Consider the following 20,266-nt stretch of genomic DNA (forward strand, 5'->3'; position numbering starts at 1 on the left):
GAATATATGAAAAAATTGAAATTTTGCAGTGTGCACGATGACATTACATGAGGTTAAAAAGTATTAACAGCCAGCTTTTTAAATAATTAAGTTAATATCAAGCGGCAACCTCAAGTGTTGAAAAAAGAAGCCAATGCAGAAGTGCAAAAAAATAAATAAACTGCAGTTCCTCCAGTGTCCACTTGAGGCTGGCTCTAAAAGTCAAGGAACCCTCATTAGGTCTCATATTAAAATATCTATTTGAACAGCAGGAATTAACATGTTTAGAGTCGGGTTCAAAAAATAATAATTTGGTATCAATAGTTAATTTTCTTATTTGTAAAATTGTACGAGGATCCCTTTTTTCATAGCTCATCCCTTTTGATTTTATCAAGCCAAAGAGTTAATCATACATTTGCCTAATTAGGGATGTGATGCGTTGACTTACAAATGGATGCGTTTTAGCTGTTAGCCAAGAGGCGTATGGTCCGCCTCAGCTCTACCGGTTCGCCTGTTACAAGGTGGATCAGAAGTTAGGTCGAGATAGCATTTTCAATATGGCAACCATCACTGTTGAGCTTCACAATGCCTCTGCAGGAACCAATGTGTGACATCACTGAGTCTGCATCCATGTTTTATACAGTTTAATATCAGTTTCTCAATCACTGATTGAAGGAGTCTCAAACAGAGGGGTTTTCTTGTGGAAATAAATTATAATTTTAAAATTGACAAATATGGGACAGAAATGTGATTTTACCACTGAAACTCTTTTAAATATTGGAAACAGTAAATTTAGCAGACCAACTGCAGCTTCTGACTGGAAGGAGGGCAGGGCAGTATGACAGCATAAACGGCATAAGGGTAGAAATGTGTGCACCAGTAGAGACTGCATTATTATTTCCACATCTGGAGCGTATTCATGTCGTCATTCACATTTAGCTAGCCCATGAAGCTCCATCGTCATATGGACTTGTCAGGCATAGAGGAGGAGAGTTAAAAACAACAACTAACTAAACCCCACAAGAGTTCAAATTGTGGTTCTCAGAAACACAAATCATGAACATCCTAAATGATTTATCTGATTGGAGTAGACATTTGTTTTACAAAAAAAAGTTTTTTGGTGAAGCATGGTACTATTATTTCAAAAGCATGTCTTACTTGAATTTCCAGAGGAATTTCTGTTTCATAATTCCAAATGTAACAATGACATTAATTACTTATTGATGATAGAAGATTTATTGTACTATTTAGGACCATACTGAACTTTACAGATCCTGTTAAAATGAAGGGGGGTACATGACAATCCATACGATATATTAGAGCTGAAATAAGGCTGTTTTAAGTTTACTATTTAGATACTTTGTCAGGATTGTGAGGGCATTCACTGAAAAGTTTGTGTTGATCAATCATTTGTAGTCTTGGGAAAAAAAAAAATCTAATTCATCCTTTAAAATCTTCTCCCTCTAATACAGTAATTAAAAAACACAAGATAAGTTACAATACTCAAGTTGAAGGGATTTAATATGTACATATGTAAGTGTGTTTGTAATCACATCCACACACTCATAAAACTATAATCCAGGAGTTTAAGGGTTCTGGCTTCCACATGGGTCCAATAAAAAGGAACCGAGGGGGTTGATCAGTAACAAAAGAAGATATTTAACTTTGTGTCTAGTAAATTAATTTCATTTTCAGCACTAACAAGTGCTTTTGCTTGTGAGCTGACTGATAGTGAAAGCAGGACACTGGTCCTCTGTCATGCTTGAATGATGTACAGTGAGCTGCCGACTGTAACCATTTGTGTATGTGTGCTCGCCTGCATGTGCCCACATTTGTGTGCGACTGTGTGTGTGTCTACGTGTGCACGCTTGACTGTGTGCACGTTTGTGTTTAGTGTGTGTGCTCCTGCGCGTTTGCAGGCGCGTGCGTGCCGGTGCGCGCGAGTTGCTCCCCATCGAGTCGGCCGCGCCACCATGCCATCTGGAGAGGAAATCGAGTGTGAAGTACAGTATAGTTTGGGACCAAGCTCCGTGGCAGCGGCTCAGCAGTTAGTTCATTAGTTCCAAACTTCCAGGGATTAGGAGAGAATCTCTGCGGCGGGGAGGCAGGAGCGGTCAGGGAGGATGGAGGGACCCATGTGGGGAAAGGAGAAGGAGAGGAGGGGGGGGGGCGAGAAACACCGGGAGGAAAACTGGACCATAGGGCACGAGGAGAGAGAACATGAGAGCGAGAGATAAACAATCTTAACCCTGAGGACCCTGGCGAAGGGAAGAGAGGGACAATGAAAGAACAAGACAGCGAGAGAGTAAAGGGAGGAGAGAGGACAGGTGTAGCCGTCAGTTCCGCTCCAGGGTTTCAACCTGCCCTCCCTCTTCCTCCACCCCACTGATCATACAGATATGATGATATGTGTAAGAGTGTTAGAGCAGTCAGCCTTGTCTTCCCTCCCCTCTCTCCTCCCCCTTCTCTCTCCCCTCTGGGTCTGTGGTGACAGTTAGCAAGCTCTGGGAGGCTCCTACCCTTTACTCCTTCTCTCATCTCCCTGCCTCTTAAGCAGCCAGCGTTACTGCCAAGATGGAGCGCCGACATTTTTTTGGAGTCAAAGCGGCAGGCAATTAAAGCAGGCACTCCTGGATTTCAATTTTCAAGGGGAGGGGGGCTGACTGACCTTCATAGCTTACCTTTTTGTCATGAATATCTCTCCCTGTTTTAAGGTGAAGGTGACTGATAATGAAAAGAATACATTAATGAACACATAATAGGAGGGTGGAATGGGCAGTAGCCCCATTTAAGGCCTATCCAAGCATACCCAGGTACCTAAGCTCACATTTCACCTGTAAACCTATTGTTTGAGACACCGAAATAGTGGCTAATGGATGGTATTTAGCAAGCTCAGTCTCTGCTTCCCCCTCAGAAAAAAAAAAAAAAAAAAAACATGCATATTGAGAGCATTGTTGAAGCCTGGCATCTCTTGGCACACACACACAGTGCCGACTGTGTGGTTGTCATGGTGAATAGCTACAGTATTAACTGTAGATATTGTCAGGGCAAACACGCTCACAGTGTTAAAAGGTAATCTCTGATTCCTTTGCAATTCAGTTGGTAAGGAAGATATACTGAAAAGAAAGCCCACCACAAATTACCATCTGAAGCTCTTCATTTGGCATCAGCAAATGTTTTTAAATTCAGCTGGAAATTTACGAAACAACACCATACAACAAGATACGACACGATTACTGCCAAGAAGACGACCTACTTTATTTTATCTGACAAAAGTAATTTTATATGAGCCTGATCTTTGATTCAATTAGCAACACCCAAAACTATTTCAAGGGGTTACAGATATCTATCCTGCAAGTGTCTGTGGTTAATTTGTGAAGAGTGATATTAATTTGAAATGCAAGCGAGTTATAGAACAGATACACACGTGTGGTACACTTCACACTACCACAACAGAGAAAGACGCTACAACACTGACTCTTCAAAAATAAAAAAAGATAACGTTTCTGGTTCATAAGTATATGTAACTCAAGAAGGACCAAACTTGCCCGAACTTTCTCCCAGCTGTAAACAATATTCTCTCTATGAGTAACTTAACTGAGCCTGCATATTTGACATCTCCATGATGTTAGCAGCCTGCTAGCAGCAAAAGCTACAGAACTAAATTAGTTTGAATAGTGATTTATTCACAGCACTGTCCTGTAGGTCAATAACAATAAGCTCAACTTGAAGGGTAACTTCTAGGGGTTGGACAAAAATATCATAAATCTAAAATGACTCATCACTCAAATACAACTCACTGTGTCCCTACCTCATCATGGCATTTATGACATGAATGATGGTTGCATTAGCTGAAGTTTGATGGCCGAATAAGAAGTCGACAGCAGGAGGAAAGAAGTTAAGGAATGAAGCCCGATAAGAGGTGGAACTAAAAATCTATATCTATATAAATCTATAAAATAGATAAATCCTGCACTTTACCCTGTTAGAGGCACTCTATATCCTTCTGTTGATTAGATATCGTGAATGATAATTTTATGGTTTTTTTCGACAATAAACTGTATCAATTAAGCCGAATTGCTGTATCATGATATTATCGCTGGCCATGTAACACATATCCTGTCCTGAGTTGATTCCCACCCCTAGTAATCACACTTTGAGTCAAGTTTGCATTAGCTGTTGTGGAACACGAGTAATTAGCTGTTTAAAATCAAAACTAACGCAGTTGTGTCCTTCTACACTCATACAAAGACTTTAAAAATGAAACATCTCCGGTTTTATAAAAACACTCTTTACCAGTTTGATGAATGGCAGAAGTTTAATTTGCCCAGGTACAGAAGCTATTTGTTTATTTCCATCCGCCCTCCTCCCTGTTTAGAGTTTAAACATCGGCTGAGAGTGCTTTTTATAACCTTCAGTGTATAAAATAAAAAATAAATATAAAGAAAATAGATATTTTCACAAGTTGAAATTTTTGAACACCTACCGAAAGTGAGAGAAAATTATGCCAAATTGACTAAACAAAACAAGGAAATTAATATATTGAAAACAAATGTCTTAGCAGCATTCCCCTTAGGCTTCTCGCACACACACACACTTAAACACATACACACACACAGAGCACAGTTGATCCAACAAGAAAGAAATACCATCTTAAGGGAAGGTATAACTACACAACAACCCCCACAGATTTCCAATCGCCACAGAAGCAGAGGGTGTGGGAATGTGAAGAAAGGGTGCCAGTAGGAAAGGTGTAGTTTGTTATTGAGTAAATATATATATTTTTTTCTATATTACACAGTACGACCAGGCCGACACATAATATGTTACAGGATTTCTGCACACTGTGTCAGACTGTACACAAACTTATAGTGCCAAAAAAAAAAGGTTCAAACCTGAACTCATGCCAATGCTTTGTAGCATGTGGCACTGATGTAGCATGATCAAAGAAGGAGCGGTAATGAGTATGTTAAGGAAGGGGAAGTATTACAGTTTGGTAATTTACTATTGTAGTTTTTTTTTATGTGCATTACTCAGAGTGCTCAGATGGAGAGGTGAGCTTGGGAAAAGGTTAAAAGAGTGGAAACACCCTGTAGCTAATGTCATTTCCCCTTTAGATTGAACAGCATACACCAGGGCCTAATGCCTTTTCTCTACAGGTACAACCCATCAGCATCGAAAAGACAAAAAATAAACAAGAATGAATGTAAAATAACATTAATTCTTTCTTTCTCCAAAGCTAGAAATAAGACACATACGTCTTGTCTGTGAAGTGAGTATGTCGTAGAAAGACAAGAGTGGGCTAAAGGAGGATACTTTCACTGAAATAAAATAGAGCCATAAGTCTGTCACATGCTGATAGTTTGTGTCTCAGAGTTCAGCGTCTGAGTTCTCCTCAAGCCTGAATGGATGCTTCAGTGCTGCATTCCTCTACACATTCCTCCCTCTTCCACATAATAAAGACAGAAGCTCTGACATCCACCAACTCCATCGTGGGGTCACTTTTTTTTTTTTAGCCTGTCAGTCACACAGGCCATCGTCTTATTGTCTTCTACAGGAACAGCCTGCAGCCATATCAATCATCTTTATTATCATGACTTAAAAACCTTTGTTTGTTAACTTTTTACCCGAGCCCCCTTCTTTACCGCGCTCTCCAATCACAATTTCATGGGCAGTTCAGCTGGGCCAATGGGGAGGCGGTGTAGGCGGGAGGAGAATGCTTTTAACCTGCTGCATCTGGTGCTTTCCCGCTGCTCGCCCAGCGGGACGTGGTCACCTTGTTTTAAAGGACTCCCATAGGGGGCCACCGCTGCCTTTATCCCATCATAATGGGGTGAAATGTGCTTGTTTTAAACATCTCACTTAGGTAGTTTTCCTTTCAGTGATTAAGACTGAGCACCTGTCTGAAGAAAAAAAAAAAAAATCCTGAACAGCTGTGCTGGTTTGTTTGTGACCCATGAAGGTGCATTTAATTCATACATCTGTGGATTTGTGTACCTTTTTGCTGAGGGCTACACCGTCCTCGCAGTCCAAGACGGCGCAGTCGACATCAAGCGAGGCCAGCTTCCTCAATTTTCGCTCATCATTGCCGGGGCAGTAGAGAACGGCCCTGCGGGGAACGTAGCGCAGCGAGGGGCCTGCAGAGTGATGGTGTTGACGCCATGCTTTGGTACACAACTGCCAGGCTGCGGGCAGGAGCCAGCCGCTGTCCCTGTCAACACAAATAGGTACAAACATAAAACCACGGCAGCATACCTTTGTGTGCACATCAGAAATATACACAAAAAGTCAGACAGCGCTAGGATGAATCTATAATTACATGTCATTGGTGCATACATTACTCATGAGCGCACACAGTATCCATACAGGGCTAAGGGCAATGAATAATTAAAGGTTGTTGCTGCATTCATCTTCATAATATCTACAGTTTTTATTTCACATGTGAAGATTAATAGGGAGGCCTCCTCTTCCTCCAGACCAGAGCGAAAGTCTGGAAGCGTTTCATTTTGGGGAGTTCTGTTTGCCCTTCAGCTGTCCATTGAAGTGGATGAGACACGTTGACCTGAGCTTTGGCGCTCTTTGTTAGGAACAAACTCACCCAAACACTGAGCCACTCATATGCTAATGTTGCAACACTGCTGAATATGTAGGCAGGGCAGAGAGTGAATGAGGAGGGGTGTTAGCAACTGGTGGAAGCCGAGTCATGGAAAAGTTTGGAGCACACATTGTAGCCAAGACAAAAAACTACAAATGGGAATAGTTTCAGATATTTTTTTTCTTCTTTGACAATTAACTAAATATCTTTGGCATTCTATTGGGCTTCAGGAAACAGTTAACATTTTTGGAGTTTTGCAAAACGAAACATATCAAACAACAAGTCATTTAATAAAGTACATTAACAACAGAGTAATATTGAATGAAAAGAAACATTAGTTAAAGCTCTTTTAATCTAAAAAGTGAGGAAAGGGAAATACATAAAATGGGACAGAAGTATGTTAGATGTCAAAGTAAATTATTTGTCAATAAGAAACTGCTGATTTGCACAATTGATTGAAAGTGATTTTATTTTTTACCTGAGATTTAGTTTTTCTAATAAATGAATGAATAATTAATTAATTTTAGCTAAAAAAATAATAATAATAATTTGTGGTAAACCAAAAATGATTCAAAAAAGATTTTTTTTTAAATCCCCATGTGATCAAAACTATAATGGTGAGTAGTGCCTCTTGTCGTTAGCGCTTGATGACATGAACATGACCTTTAATTTGGAAATTTCTCCCAAGCTTTTTTTGTTGAGCAACTACAGTACAACTGTTTACTGTAGCAAAATTATGTCGCAAATTTTCTTCAACATAGTCATGTTATTGGAGCTTAACAATTGTCTATATCTAAATACTCATACTTCTGCAAGCACCAGAAATGGGCGAAGTGTTTATACACTAAGCCACAAATACAGTGGAATTGGATGTAACCCTTCAAATCACATGCGCACACTTCCACACTATTGTGTACACAAATAATCACTTTCCTGCACACACTACTTAATTATTTGTTGTGCCGATCTGTCGAACAAATGGTCCAGATGAATGGCTAAATGTCGAGGATCAGATATATCTAATTACAGCACGAGACAGCTTCTCTCTTCACTAACCCTCGCTGGGTATCAGAAGCCCTTCGAGGGATCATATTTGCAGATAGTGTCCTTCTTTGCCTGAGGAAACAGGAGAAAGAAAGGAAGAGGAGGGGGCTCCTTCTGTTGAAAGAGGGGGCTGAATGATTCTCTTTTCTTGTCTTTTGCTCTCGAAAAGAGCTAAAGTCACTTCAATAGCCACTTAATCCTGTCTACTACGCTTCCACACGCCCTCCAGTCCCAATCAGGACTAATCTGCTCTGAGATGTAGCGGTCTGTTGCTGCTAGTTAAAACCAATTCAGGTTGCTTCCAGTATTTAAAGGAGCAATTTGTAAGATATCTACTGAAATAAATCATAAAATGACTTTACGATATCATTAGACTTTAAGAATTCATGCTATGTGGAAGTGCTGGCTTCTCTAATAACAAAGCAGTTTTGATTCTGGTCTGGTCTGTGTTTGCTTTGACCAGAAAAGGCACCCCCACACGGCCGTTTTGGACGCCCCTCGGTTTGCCAGGCAAACGGCAAACCAACAAGTGTTGCAGTGATGGAAGCGGCAAGAGAGCTGGTTCAGATATAACGATTCTGCCCGACCTAAAAAGCTAGAATAAATATTATAGATGATTCTGAAAAATGGAGAGAGATGAAAACACAGAAATGTTTCTCATTCACAGCATCATTTATTAACAGACATACAGCATATGTTATATACATTGATGGCCAATGCTGAGACTTTGGACAAACTTGCCATCCTCTCAAAAAGATGGTTCAATGCATTGGTTCCCAACCTTGTCAAAATTAGATTTGCAATAATTAAATAAAATAAAAAAATGACTGGGAAATGTATATAACAGTCTTTTGGTTAGGACAAGTGTGTAAGTGTATTCTGATAGGGATTTATCAATGAAAACTATTCAAATTTACGTTATTTTTCAAAGCAATTATCACTGTTTTGTGTGGGTCCTGGTGGGATCAGCTTTTATTTGATGCAAAATAGGGGGGATTCCAAGGATAAAGGGTTGGGAATTGCCGGTCGAATGTACTACTACTTGAGATGTGGCCTCTTTAGAGAAGTCATTTTTCCCACTGTGTCAGCATTTGGTTGTTTACTTTTCTACAGAAACCACAAATCCTTAGTTTTGGCAGGGCACTCCTTTCCCTTTGTCAATCACTAAACCATTTAAAACATTACTTAAATTGCAGAGTTGAGACATTCTTCTTAAACCAGTTCCAGTGGATCATTTTCATTTTTCTATTCGCTGGTCATCTAGGATCCACATCGTTGCCCACAATGTAGAATCGGTGTGTTCCAGTCATTTGCAAAATGCTGGTTAGGATTGGGAATCCTAACACATTTTCTGTTCGACAAGAATGTGCGGATGAGTGTAAAAGAGTCATTGCACTGATCCATATTACAGAACTTATTTGCCCCACTTGCACCAAACCAATTTTAGGAGCATTATCATGTGGCAGTAAAAAAACAACAACTGTGTAAGGTATGGAAAAAGAGGCATCCGAAAATCTATAGCATCAGGGTTTGCCAAATATTTGATAAAATCACACAAGTGTTGGCCATAATTCAACTTTAAAGTGTTTCTATATTATTTGTAAATGACCAGTTTGTACCATCAGGCAGCCATAATCATCATTGATAGATTAGAGCATAGCTGTTACAAATGGAGATCTGGTAACAGCCATCAAATATACAACTTTTATATATAATATTGCAACCTAAAACGTTTTATTTACACATTCAAACATCTGGTAAACCTTTCCCTTTTATTCAATCACCAAAGATTCAACAGTCCCCAAAGTGCCATATGCACCATCCATCACCAATTTCTTCCACGTTCCTTTTTTACATGAAGGTTATGATAACACAAGGCTGTGTGTTTAAATTAGCAGCTATAAAATGGTGGGACCTAGCCACAGTGACTATGTTTACTGGTCTGGGATCAGAGCTATAAGTGTGTGTAAGTGGGTTTATATGGTGCTAGATGGGACTGGTTCCAATTAGTAGAGTGGCAGCAATAGACCCAGGCCCACTGGCACTCAATGGGGGAGAGTGAGGGTGAGGAAAGGGAGAAGGAATGTGGTGAGAAGGTGGTGAGATCCATTTTAAGACTTGACAAAGGCACTGCAGATTGTCATATTTGGACCTGCTTTCCTACGAGTAGTTATCATCGACAGCCAAAAGAAGTGTTCTTATAAACTCACAGGTTTAGTTTTTGCCTTCAGTATAACTTTTCCCTGCTGGCTTGGCAGTATGCAGATGTGTGTCTGTCTTCCTCCAACACCACCAGAGAGTGTCTTGGACAAAGCAGTTCACTGCTACAGAACTATCAACTGATCTTCAATCCAACAGAATATCGTCTGATGATCTGACACTCAGTGTAACGCGTCCAACTACAATAAATCCACCTTGAACCACGTATCCTTGAACTACACATCTTATCTTCAACACTTTCCGACAACACTGATGTACACTTTGGACCACATTCAGCTACCGTTTCTCACCCTATAGTTTCATCTTCTTATCTCGCCTGAAATCCCCCGTCATGTAATTCAGACAGGTACGCCAATTTTTCTCAAGGTAACGGGTAAAAGCACATCTGTAGGAAATGTCAAACTAAGTAAGGATCATGGAGTTCACGCTAGAAATTCTAAAACTCTTGAGCTTCCTGTTTCTAATCATGCCTCTGGTATTTGGGGGTTCAAAAAATGCAAACATGAGACATGCCAATGAAATGTCCAAGACACTCTTATGTGCCTCCAAAATGGCTGGTCTTCAACTGGGACAATGTCGGACAGTTGTCCAAAATGTTGATTTGTGTCAGGTTCAAGGGATGGAAACTTTAGTGGTGGGTTTCATTTGTTGAAAAGGTTATTTTAATTTGATAGAATGTCATATAGAAGTCATGTGCCACTCTGGCATACTCCTGTAGAAACATAAGGAAGAGTACAATGGATCTTAATAAATATTTATGACATATGATCCACAGTTAACTGCTGCTGATTGTGGTGTGGCAGTAAATTTTGTGTTATGATTGCCCAAAGAAACTGCTTCATTATCATGACAGAATGATCACTGTAACTCTGCTGGCCTCCACCTGGCAACATAATAACCTAATTCAGAGAGTAATATTCATCCTACCACACAAATCACACCAGATAACAAGGGGCACACTCCAAAACAGACCCTGACCATGGCCCACCTCTCAATATGCAGATTTCCACCATTATCTCCAGCATGGCCGTGCAGGCAGAAGCTGTGTCTAAAATGCACAAAATTAAAGATCTGTGTTTCAGGTCCATGATAATCAGCCGCTTCTTAATATGCAAACTACATTTGGAGGTCTGTGGCACTTAAGATTCCAGATTAAATTTGGTGAAAATAAAGATGAATAAGGAGCAGAGCGGAAATCAATGCCGCTGAAGCGTAAACAGGCTGTCTGTCTGCAGAGAGCTGATGGCGGGTGGGAAATAAAATGGTCCAAAAGTCATCAATATTTACCTAGCTTTGTGTCCACCTGCCTGTCTGACACTTTTCTTGTGTTTTAGAATGAAGAAGAGAGCTGAAGCATTCCCCACACACCCTCCTCCGCCCAGCATGATGCTGTTCGTGTGGGTTCTCTTTTTATCCACACTGCCTCGGGTCTCACAATTGGATGGCAGAAAAATGCTGAAAAATTAACCAGAGACACCAAAGATAGGCAAAGGAAAGAATCAAACAGTTTTCTTCTACTTTTTCCTCTCCTCTGCCCCCTGCTTTTTGGCTTGCCCTCCAGCAAGTAGGATCTTAGGATGAGCGATGCACTCCCCCTGAATGAGATTAGCTGGAGGCTGCAGAGTTTACTGAGAGCTGGTCTCGCAGACAAAAGTTTACTGGGTCTGCAAACATTTTGAGGATGAAGACTGAATTGACTGTATTGTAGTCTACAGTTAGAAAACCAACAATTCATTGGAACAACACTGGACATTTCATTTCCTCTGTCTCATATACTGACTATATACTGATTCTAATACCTGGAACATCAGATAATAAGGTTGATTTAAAGAATAAAAAAACACAAGCTAATCATAATGGTGGAATAATATTGGTGTGAAAAACAGATTGATGGAAATGTCACTAATTTTGACTAACATTACACTTACCGCTAGCACCACATTGTTTGAATTAGTTTTATCTTTATCCGGTGGATTTTTGAAGAGTCTTGTTAATTGTTTTGCGCTGTGCTGCTACCGGAGGCAGTTCAGATTTTTTGATGTACTATGGCAGACACCATCAGAATCAGAATTTGAAGGGATCAGATAAGCAAGTGTTATTTCAACATGCAAAATGTTCTAATAATGCAGAGCCTATATGATTTATCCCGCTTTAACCAAAGTCGTTAGACATTACTAAATTTAGCACGACAAGTTCGGTGTGTGCATCAGAAGTCCTAATCTCAATTGCTCATATTACACCACTGGACCCACATCTTACTCTTCTCACTTTAAAAAGCTAATTCAATGTCCCTCAACCATCAACAATACCCCCTTACTCCTCCTTCCATCCATGCCTTCTCCCCCTTTCTGGTCTCATTAGTTTGGGTTTTATGCCTTAATCTACACAATGAGGATGAAGTCATGGCGGTTATCTTCAGCAGCCAATGTCTGCCTACCTGTAATCCTTCTCAAAGTCCCCGGCTTTCTCCCAGCTCACAAATCGGCACACAATGCTTTTATGCAAGGCCTCCGCAGTAATGCCCAAAGACGACAGAGGACTTTTTTTATTCCCTTTTCTCATCCCTCAACATAAAACTAGTTAAATCCCACTTCTCCTTAGAAGAACGGAGATGTCTTTATCTCGGTCTGAGGACGGGGAAAAAGTCAGAAGGACACCAGAGCTATCATCTACCAGACTAACAAACTGGTTCTGATGGCAGTTATCTCTCTGCCCATCATAGACAAATTGATAAATCCCATTATGTAACTTCCTATACAGTATGGGCTAGAATCATTTGAAACAACCAAACAAATAATAAACTCATCAATGAATTTGATCAGATTAATATTTAAACTTCATCTGACACACAAAAAAACTATGAATTTATCATTAAAAGTTAATTGAGAGGGGAGCTTGAAAAGGTCAAACAAGTCGCACCATTCGAGGAGGGCATAAGGGGGTTAGCTTTTAACTTAGCATTTTTATTGACTCTGGCAAAACAAAATGAGCGGGCTCTGTAGGATTGTGCACTCTGCATTGGCCATTCAGGCCTTCAGAGCCCCATTGTACTACTTTGAAGAGAATGAAAGGAAACCCCACTGGTGGAAATGCAGTGGAACAGCCCCACAACAGGCCACAACTGTTCCCTTATGCATGAAAGGCAGGGACATAAAAGACAAGATGGACTTCTGAGGTAGGGCCAAAAACAAAGGCAACAAAAGTGCTGATCACGAGGGGATGACACGACTCGTCTCGGCAGAAGGAGCAGGGAGAAAAGGAGCAGGGTACAATAGCACTCCCGGCCAAATGACATGTTGAAGAATTGAAAAATCCACACAAGAAGTGTCTTCTCAATTCACTAAACCCACAAGAGCTGGGTGACTGTCGGCTGGCCCTGGTCAGCCTGAGGGGGGTGGACTTTAACAGCCCAACAGCTTTTCTCTTCCTAACTTTCTTTCCCAAATCTTTCCCTGTTTTGGCAAACAACTTGGCAAAGGCAGGGACTGACTGGGGTGATGGCTTTAGTGTACACACACCAAACCGAAACCAAACCAAACCTAATCAAAGCGTGGTGGGTTCCGCTCCCGCAGCTTCCGTTTTGATCTGTTGGCTGTCTGTGTGTGTGATCTGTTTCTGTTTGTGCTCTAGGCACAATTATACCACTGCCTAACCTCCATGGAAACAGTCAGACGGACAAAAACATGTTTACTCTCGTACAAAAAGCATCCTTGTTTTTAGGGACACAGTGAAATGACGGCCGATATTTGAGCCAATGTGTTAGAAGTCATACCAAATAATGCTTTGTTATTAATAGCACTTCCTGGTGATTTTTCACCCTGTTGATTTCTACGCTGGGAACCGCGGAAGTTTTTTCATTTCTCATCGAAGGAATTTTCACATATGAAATAACACACATAAAAACTGTGGGAGTGTTTATGCGTGTGTGATACCTTGATGGATGGCTTGGCTATTATAAATCAACTGAAAATCTTCAATGGAATACCTTGCACAGAGGAAATACACTTCTAGATTTGTTCAAATACCCCCCAAAGAATTGGATAACGCCTCAGGTAAAGCCTGAAATGTGCTATCAAGTATCGATGAATGCACCAGTCAAAGTACAAAAAGTAAAACCTTTTAGCATCGTAACAAATAATATGGGTGCCTCAGCAAGTAATAAAGTTTATTTTATCATTTTACAACTGTTTTAGTACTGTTGTGGAGCAGCGAAGAAGAAATTGCTTCACATAAATTATCATAAAACAATACCAAATAAAATCAAACTTAAGCTAGCAAAATGTTAGCAATCAATTTCTTCTGGTCACACATAATAATCTTCCCTGGACAAAAAAGTGGGCTGCTAGCCAAGCTGCCACTAACCTTAGTCCAATTTGTTCCTTAGTGCTAAGCTCCTCTATGGGTCAGGCAATAAAACAATTATAGGGAACAACACAGTGCCACAACATCTCTAGATGAAGATTGGTATTTATGAAAATGTACAGTATATTATTTTGCCTACATTAATGAAAGTTTTTTCAAGCAAATTCATATTTGACATATTTGAATTTCATGCACTGCACTCAAAGACAAATGTATTTTCTCTTTTAAAGAAAGTACTTGTTGAAAGCCAAATGCTGAACAGTGCACTCCACAGGTGAAGGCCCTCCTCCACGCTAGCCTGAGGCCTATCCCACAATTCTTCACACATACCCACGGGCCCTTTCACTGGCCATCACCCTGTCTGATTAATGGATCGATGTGGTAATTGATTAGTGAAGAGGAGGAGGGAATAAGAACATAGGTCAAACGTCAATAATGTCCCTGTGACAAAAGGTGGAAGACGTAAAATGTACCGGTGATAGCCTGCAGCCAGACCTCTACCCATCAAAGCCTGGGCAGAGCTAGCATAAAGGCCTTGGCCAATTCTCCTGCCTGCCCTGCCCTCCCTCCCCAACACTCCTTTTCTCTTGGTAATGCTGTCTGTTAAAGTGACAGGAACCATTCTGGGAGCCGCTTGTCAGCTCACCTTCATAAAACAAGCCATAAAGCAGCAAATAACAGGCTTATATGGCTTCATTATTCTGGCCATGCAGGATCACAGCCCTGGGCTGAGGGATGTGGGGTGGGAGTCATGTTGGATGTGGAGAGGCGGGGAGACTCTTGGCAGGACAGCCTGGTTCTCGTGGAGGTTTGTTGTCCCAACGGCTGTCACCATGTGTGTGTTTGCTCAGGATAGAGGACCACTTGACCCCCTTCAACCCTGTGTTCCCCAAAATCCAAAGCAGGGCCAACGGTGAAATACAACTCACTTTGGAGATCCTGTAACAGCTCCGGTTTGTTTTCATTTGGCATCCTGCTTTGTGTTTCATCCTTATGAATCTAATTCCTGACTACACTTCACACAAGATGCTAAAGATAAAAGATTACATCCCGAGTGCACTCTAATGAATCTCCTCCATAACTAAGCACAGACCCTGGTGGTGTATCTGTAAAGTGGCGAGACTGGAGATGAGGCAAGTAGGGCCAGATGGAGCACGCATCTGCGACACTAAACCTTTGGCCGTGGCAGGGCTGGACGTGAGAGAGATTCTCATTTATTTCATGCAAATATCTTTGGGCCGTTTCACAACCTGACAGTGGGGGCTGAGAGGTGGTCAATATCTGAGGGTGCTGTCTCCAAAACATTTTCTCTGTTTTCCCAGAGTCAGCCACGGGTGCCTGGTGTAGGAGTCATCAGTGGATGTGTTCTCTTGTTGTGTGCTTACCAGTCCATGGGCACACATGACGCAAGCCCCTATTATTCCAACAAAACTTGTCCCCACTGGCTCCAACCAAAATTCATCCACAATTTTTGACCCACTGGTGACAAAATTGGTCGTTTTTGAGTGGGGGCAAAGACAATGACAATGATAGTGAACTCTCATTATCATTCAAAAATGAGGAAGTTGTTGACAATCATGTCAATTCTTTGGCATTACTGGCAGCTCAGCTAGCAGCCCCATTACAAAAACATTCCACGTCCGCCAAAGACTGCTATAAAGACTCAACTTTCTTGTAACTTTACTGGTTTTAATCCAGAGTTTGTTTTGTTTTGAAATGGACAAAACGTTTAAACATATCTCAGCTGCTTAAAAAAGACGAATGAATGATTGCACTAAAGGAATCCTTCACAAAAAAAAGCAAGGCTTCAAGAAACAAGCTGAGTTAATAAAGCAGCAGCTTCTTCAGTGCACAGTTCTCTGGGATGCAGTGTACCCCATAGGGCAATAAAAACAATGAGCACCTTAGTATAATACCTGATAATTAGCCTTAACTATATCATGAAACTTAACAAATGAACTGTGTGTTTTTCTGCCCTTTGTAACTATCAGGGTAATTATTGATATATAAAATGATGCAGGCCCTATATGGCCTTTAATCTGGTCTCAAGCTTTAAAATTAACTATAAACAGACGGCGGATATTAGCAAGTCAAATATGCAGCTAAGAGAGCTCGTGGAACATCTGGTGGGCAAGCTTACACAATGTTCACCAAAAGTAACTGTCCCTTTATGTGCTTATCTGTCATCCGCCAGGTCCCAGTTGTGTTCAGATCAGTCACTTATCTCTTTTGCAAAGCTGTGAGGCCGCAGTACAAGCACCATCTCTCTGATCATTGTATAGTTAATTGTCACCTCCATCAACATTAGCACTCTCTTACATGCTAAACAGAGGGGGAGAAAAAAAAAAGAAAAAGGGGGAGGGCGGGTTGACTGCACCCTCTTTTCTGAGGCTGACACTTGCTCTCTGAGGGGTGGTTTTTCGGTGTCAGGATTACAGTGCATGGGAGAAAAGAGGGCGGAGGAGAGGTGGGGAGATTTCTTCACAACTCATGTCACTGACGTCTGTGTGTAATGGCAGCAGAGGGAGGAAGAGAGGCAGAGAGACAGGGAGCCGGCAAGGATTGATTGGTGTTTACTTTTAAGCAGCCGCTCAACCAATGGCAAGAGCAGCCAATGGGACCCATCATGTCACTATAAAGTCACATGACCAAACACAGGTCACATGGATATAAAACACACACAAGGTTACGACGGGTTCAATGTATAGACAGTCCCACACATGCACACACACAAATATATCCGTTACATACAATTGGCACCGGTCCAGATTGATTTAATATGTCGCAATCCGACCATATGGACACACATATCCGCGCCTAATCTAACAAACACTGCAGAACACACACACACACACACACACACGTATTCTGGCCTGCACACAGGCACACATATCCGGACTGTTAAACAGCATTGCCATCTTGAGTCCCATGGATCACTGGGACCATCTGACACTGTGGCTCCTGAATGCATTAAGACCAGCAAGGTGGTCACACTTTCCAGCAAAGCTAGCACGGTTACATAACACTCCACGATACGAGTGCATTAACAGTTTTAGTTCTGCAGATAAGAACACTATACGTTATAAATAATGTAACTCCTGGATGTCAATCAAACTTATTTATTATTTAAAGGAGAACAGCTGATACATGCTCAGCCAGTTGTCATGATACGAGCATTAAAACAGGATGCAATAAAACACAGTTGGTAGAGCAGGTGCTCCGTGTACAGAGGATAAAGTCTTAGTAATACTGGTCACAGGTTCAACTGCTGTCCTATCAATAAAAGAAAATAGCCCTAAAAAAATAATCTTTTAAATAAAACACATTTGCCAAATCTTAGGATGTGTTATCTTACCCATAAAGGAAATTACAATTTTTGAAGTGAGTTAGACTTCATTTATTTATCCCTTTAGTTGGTTAACACAGTGGAAAGTAAATAAATAAGCAGTCGTTTTGACAATTGGTGAATTGTTAGGGGATTTTTCAAGCAAAAATGTTTTACATATGCTTGAATTTGCTGCTCCTGGGTTTTTTTTATAAAGCAAAAATCTTGGGCGTTTGAACTGTTTGATTGACAACAAAACATATGAGGACGTCACTTTAGGCTCTGGGAAATTGTGATACTTTATGGCACTAGTTTGGCATTGATGGATACAATCAATCCATAAATGATAGAAATAGTCGGCAAATTAATCAAATTGGAAATAACACTCTGTTTAAGGCCTTCACCGAAGCATTGGAGTCGATGGCTGGTTGACTCTACAGGTGTCAATGGAGGGAAAATTGAACGAAACAGAAGGGAAATAAGGATGAAGGAAAAAGCAGTTGACTTGGTCGAGTCTGAATTAGAGGAAGAGAGAGAAAACAAAGACTGGACGGGTATGGTTTCGTGGGCAAGCTATAAAAACATTCTTTTAACTTGCACTAGATGGGACAATCTGGGCCGGGCCGTGCCTGGATATGGATGTGACCGGGACAGTAGATCAGATGGTACATCAGACTATTAGGACATTTGGCCTTCGATGTGATATGTACTGTGTCTGATCTCTTGCCCCCACCCATCCACCCACACCGGGCCCAGACACAAACACCCCCCCCGTACCCCTCCTCGGGTCCCGGAGAAAAAAAAGTCTGACAGATGGGTGTACTGGAAAGATCCACTCAGGAGACCAAAACATACTAAGGCGCTGTCTGTCTGACGTTTGGATTTGGAGAGGAACGACGACCAGAGAAATACGCAGGGCAGAGAAAAAGGGACATCTGTGGCATTTGTCTTATTTTCTGTCTAGAGGGACTTGTGTCATGAGTGAGCGCAGAGTCTTTTGGATCATATTCCATTTAATTAATGAACCCCTTTTCACACACACAAACACACACTCACAAAACACAGACTTCACATTCCAACTCACAGCTCTTCTGCTCTTCCCTGTAAGTTGCCTGTGCCCCCAAGTGGTTGGAAATGATAACTGCATCTGGTTTAAACTGCCTAAGGGAAAAAAAACCCTACTGACTAAATTTGAATGAACAATTCTTCTTTTTCAACACCCTTTCTTAATGAGCAGATGGGTGAATTATTATATTTAAGTAAGGGCTTTTTAAATACCATGTTCTGCAAATATTGTTCATTTTGTCACTAACCTATTTACACTACAGCACACACAAAAATAAATAAACGCACTTGTAAAAATAATGCACACCCTTAGTGAGAAGTTTCCTTGCAACAGTCACTTTCCTAAAATGAACTCTTCCACTTCCCATTATGTGTAAATGGAAGTTATCCTGAATGCAAACAAATATATATGGTTATAAAATGACCAGTGTCAAATAATGTGAACAAAAAGCAATCAAGCTTGAAACCTTTATGCCACTTTAAAAAAAAAAGAGCATACAAATAATAGGGTCGATTTTAAATCACTGCCATGCTCTACTTTTCCTCTCAATAATTCTAGCGCAAGAGATGTATTTTTCATCCCTCATTTGTGCTCGTTGTCAGTTTAGCAGTGAGCCTTTTCAAAGAGGAATTTTAAGTAATAAGGCTGATGCTCCCTATAGTGTTGTAATGACAGCCGCTTCATTCTTTTGACCAACAGGAATGCCTTTTGCCCTCGACTTCTGCCCAGCCCCAAGCCTTTAATTAAGACTGGCTTAGGCCCGACTGATCCTGACACACCAGGAAGTTTCTTGAAAATCTGACTGACCATGGAAGTATTATATAGGCCACAACCCCCCATAGCAGCCCACAGCCCCTCCCCACACCCCACATAAAAAAGGGTTGTAAGCTGAAAGGCCTTCTAGTCGGACCTTATATGATTGAAGTATGCCTACACATTCTGTGTTAACCCTTGCTACACATATTCCCGTGCCCCTTTCTCAAGGATATAAGGTGGTTTGGGCAAGAAGATGCACTTCTAGCCCCTAAATTGCTTCTTTAGTTAATTTCATAGTCTTCCTTGTCACACCAATGCTTAATTAAATCAACCAAACGTTGCATGTAGCAGAGGCGGTGGTCCAAAAAAGAAAACCTGGTGCTGTCCGATTGTCAGAGATTGGCGTTCTGGGGGTGTTGTTATTCACATGGGGACAATCCCTGAACAGGCGTTTTACCACAACACAGCCACTTGTGAGTCCAAAAGCCCCATTAAAGTGCAAAAGAAGCACAAACTATGATACAGGGGGGGGGGGTTTAGTTAACCATATGTTTAAAGTTTAGGGGAGGAAAATATCATTGAATAAGGACAGACACCTTCAGTTCTTGCCACTTTGGGTCAGCTCCTCCAAGAGGAGGAGAGAAATATTGGGGCTGAGAGTTAATAAAGATTCTGACCTGTGGAGACGGAATCAAACCAACCAACCAACCACGCGGTTACCTCTACGGTAGACAAAACAAAGGCAGTAGAATCTGATGCAACCAAACACAACAGTCATTCAGGAAATACTGATACGCCAATATTTCAAAACTGTGCAGCACTGGAGTGTAGACCTGTGTAAAGTGATCTGTCCTGGGAATGAAAAGCAGTCCACTCTGCGATAAATGTGACTTTAGTTAAGACAGTTGTTATGTGTAGA

At 41.1% G+C, this 20,266-nt stretch overlaps 1 protein-coding gene across 1 annotated transcript in view; it reads right to left on the reverse strand.

The window, feature by feature from the left end:
- The window catches only part of clybl (citrate lyase beta like), a 66,087-nt gene that overhangs the window by 27,010 nt on the left and 18,811 nt on the right, over window positions 1–20,266 (reverse strand). The window contains exon 2 of the mRNA XM_061053187.1: window positions 5,977–6,190. Coding sequence (XP_060909170.1) covers window positions 5,977–6,190 — 214 coding nt within the window. The remainder of the gene's footprint in view (window positions 1–5,976; window positions 6,191–20,266) is intronic.

The sequence above is a fragment of the Labrus mixtus genome, chromosome 13 (genome assembly GCF_963584025.1).
Source record: "Labrus mixtus chromosome 13, fLabMix1.1, whole genome shotgun sequence".
Classification (NCBI taxonomy): Eukaryota; Metazoa; Chordata; class Actinopteri; order Labriformes; family Labridae; genus Labrus; species Labrus mixtus.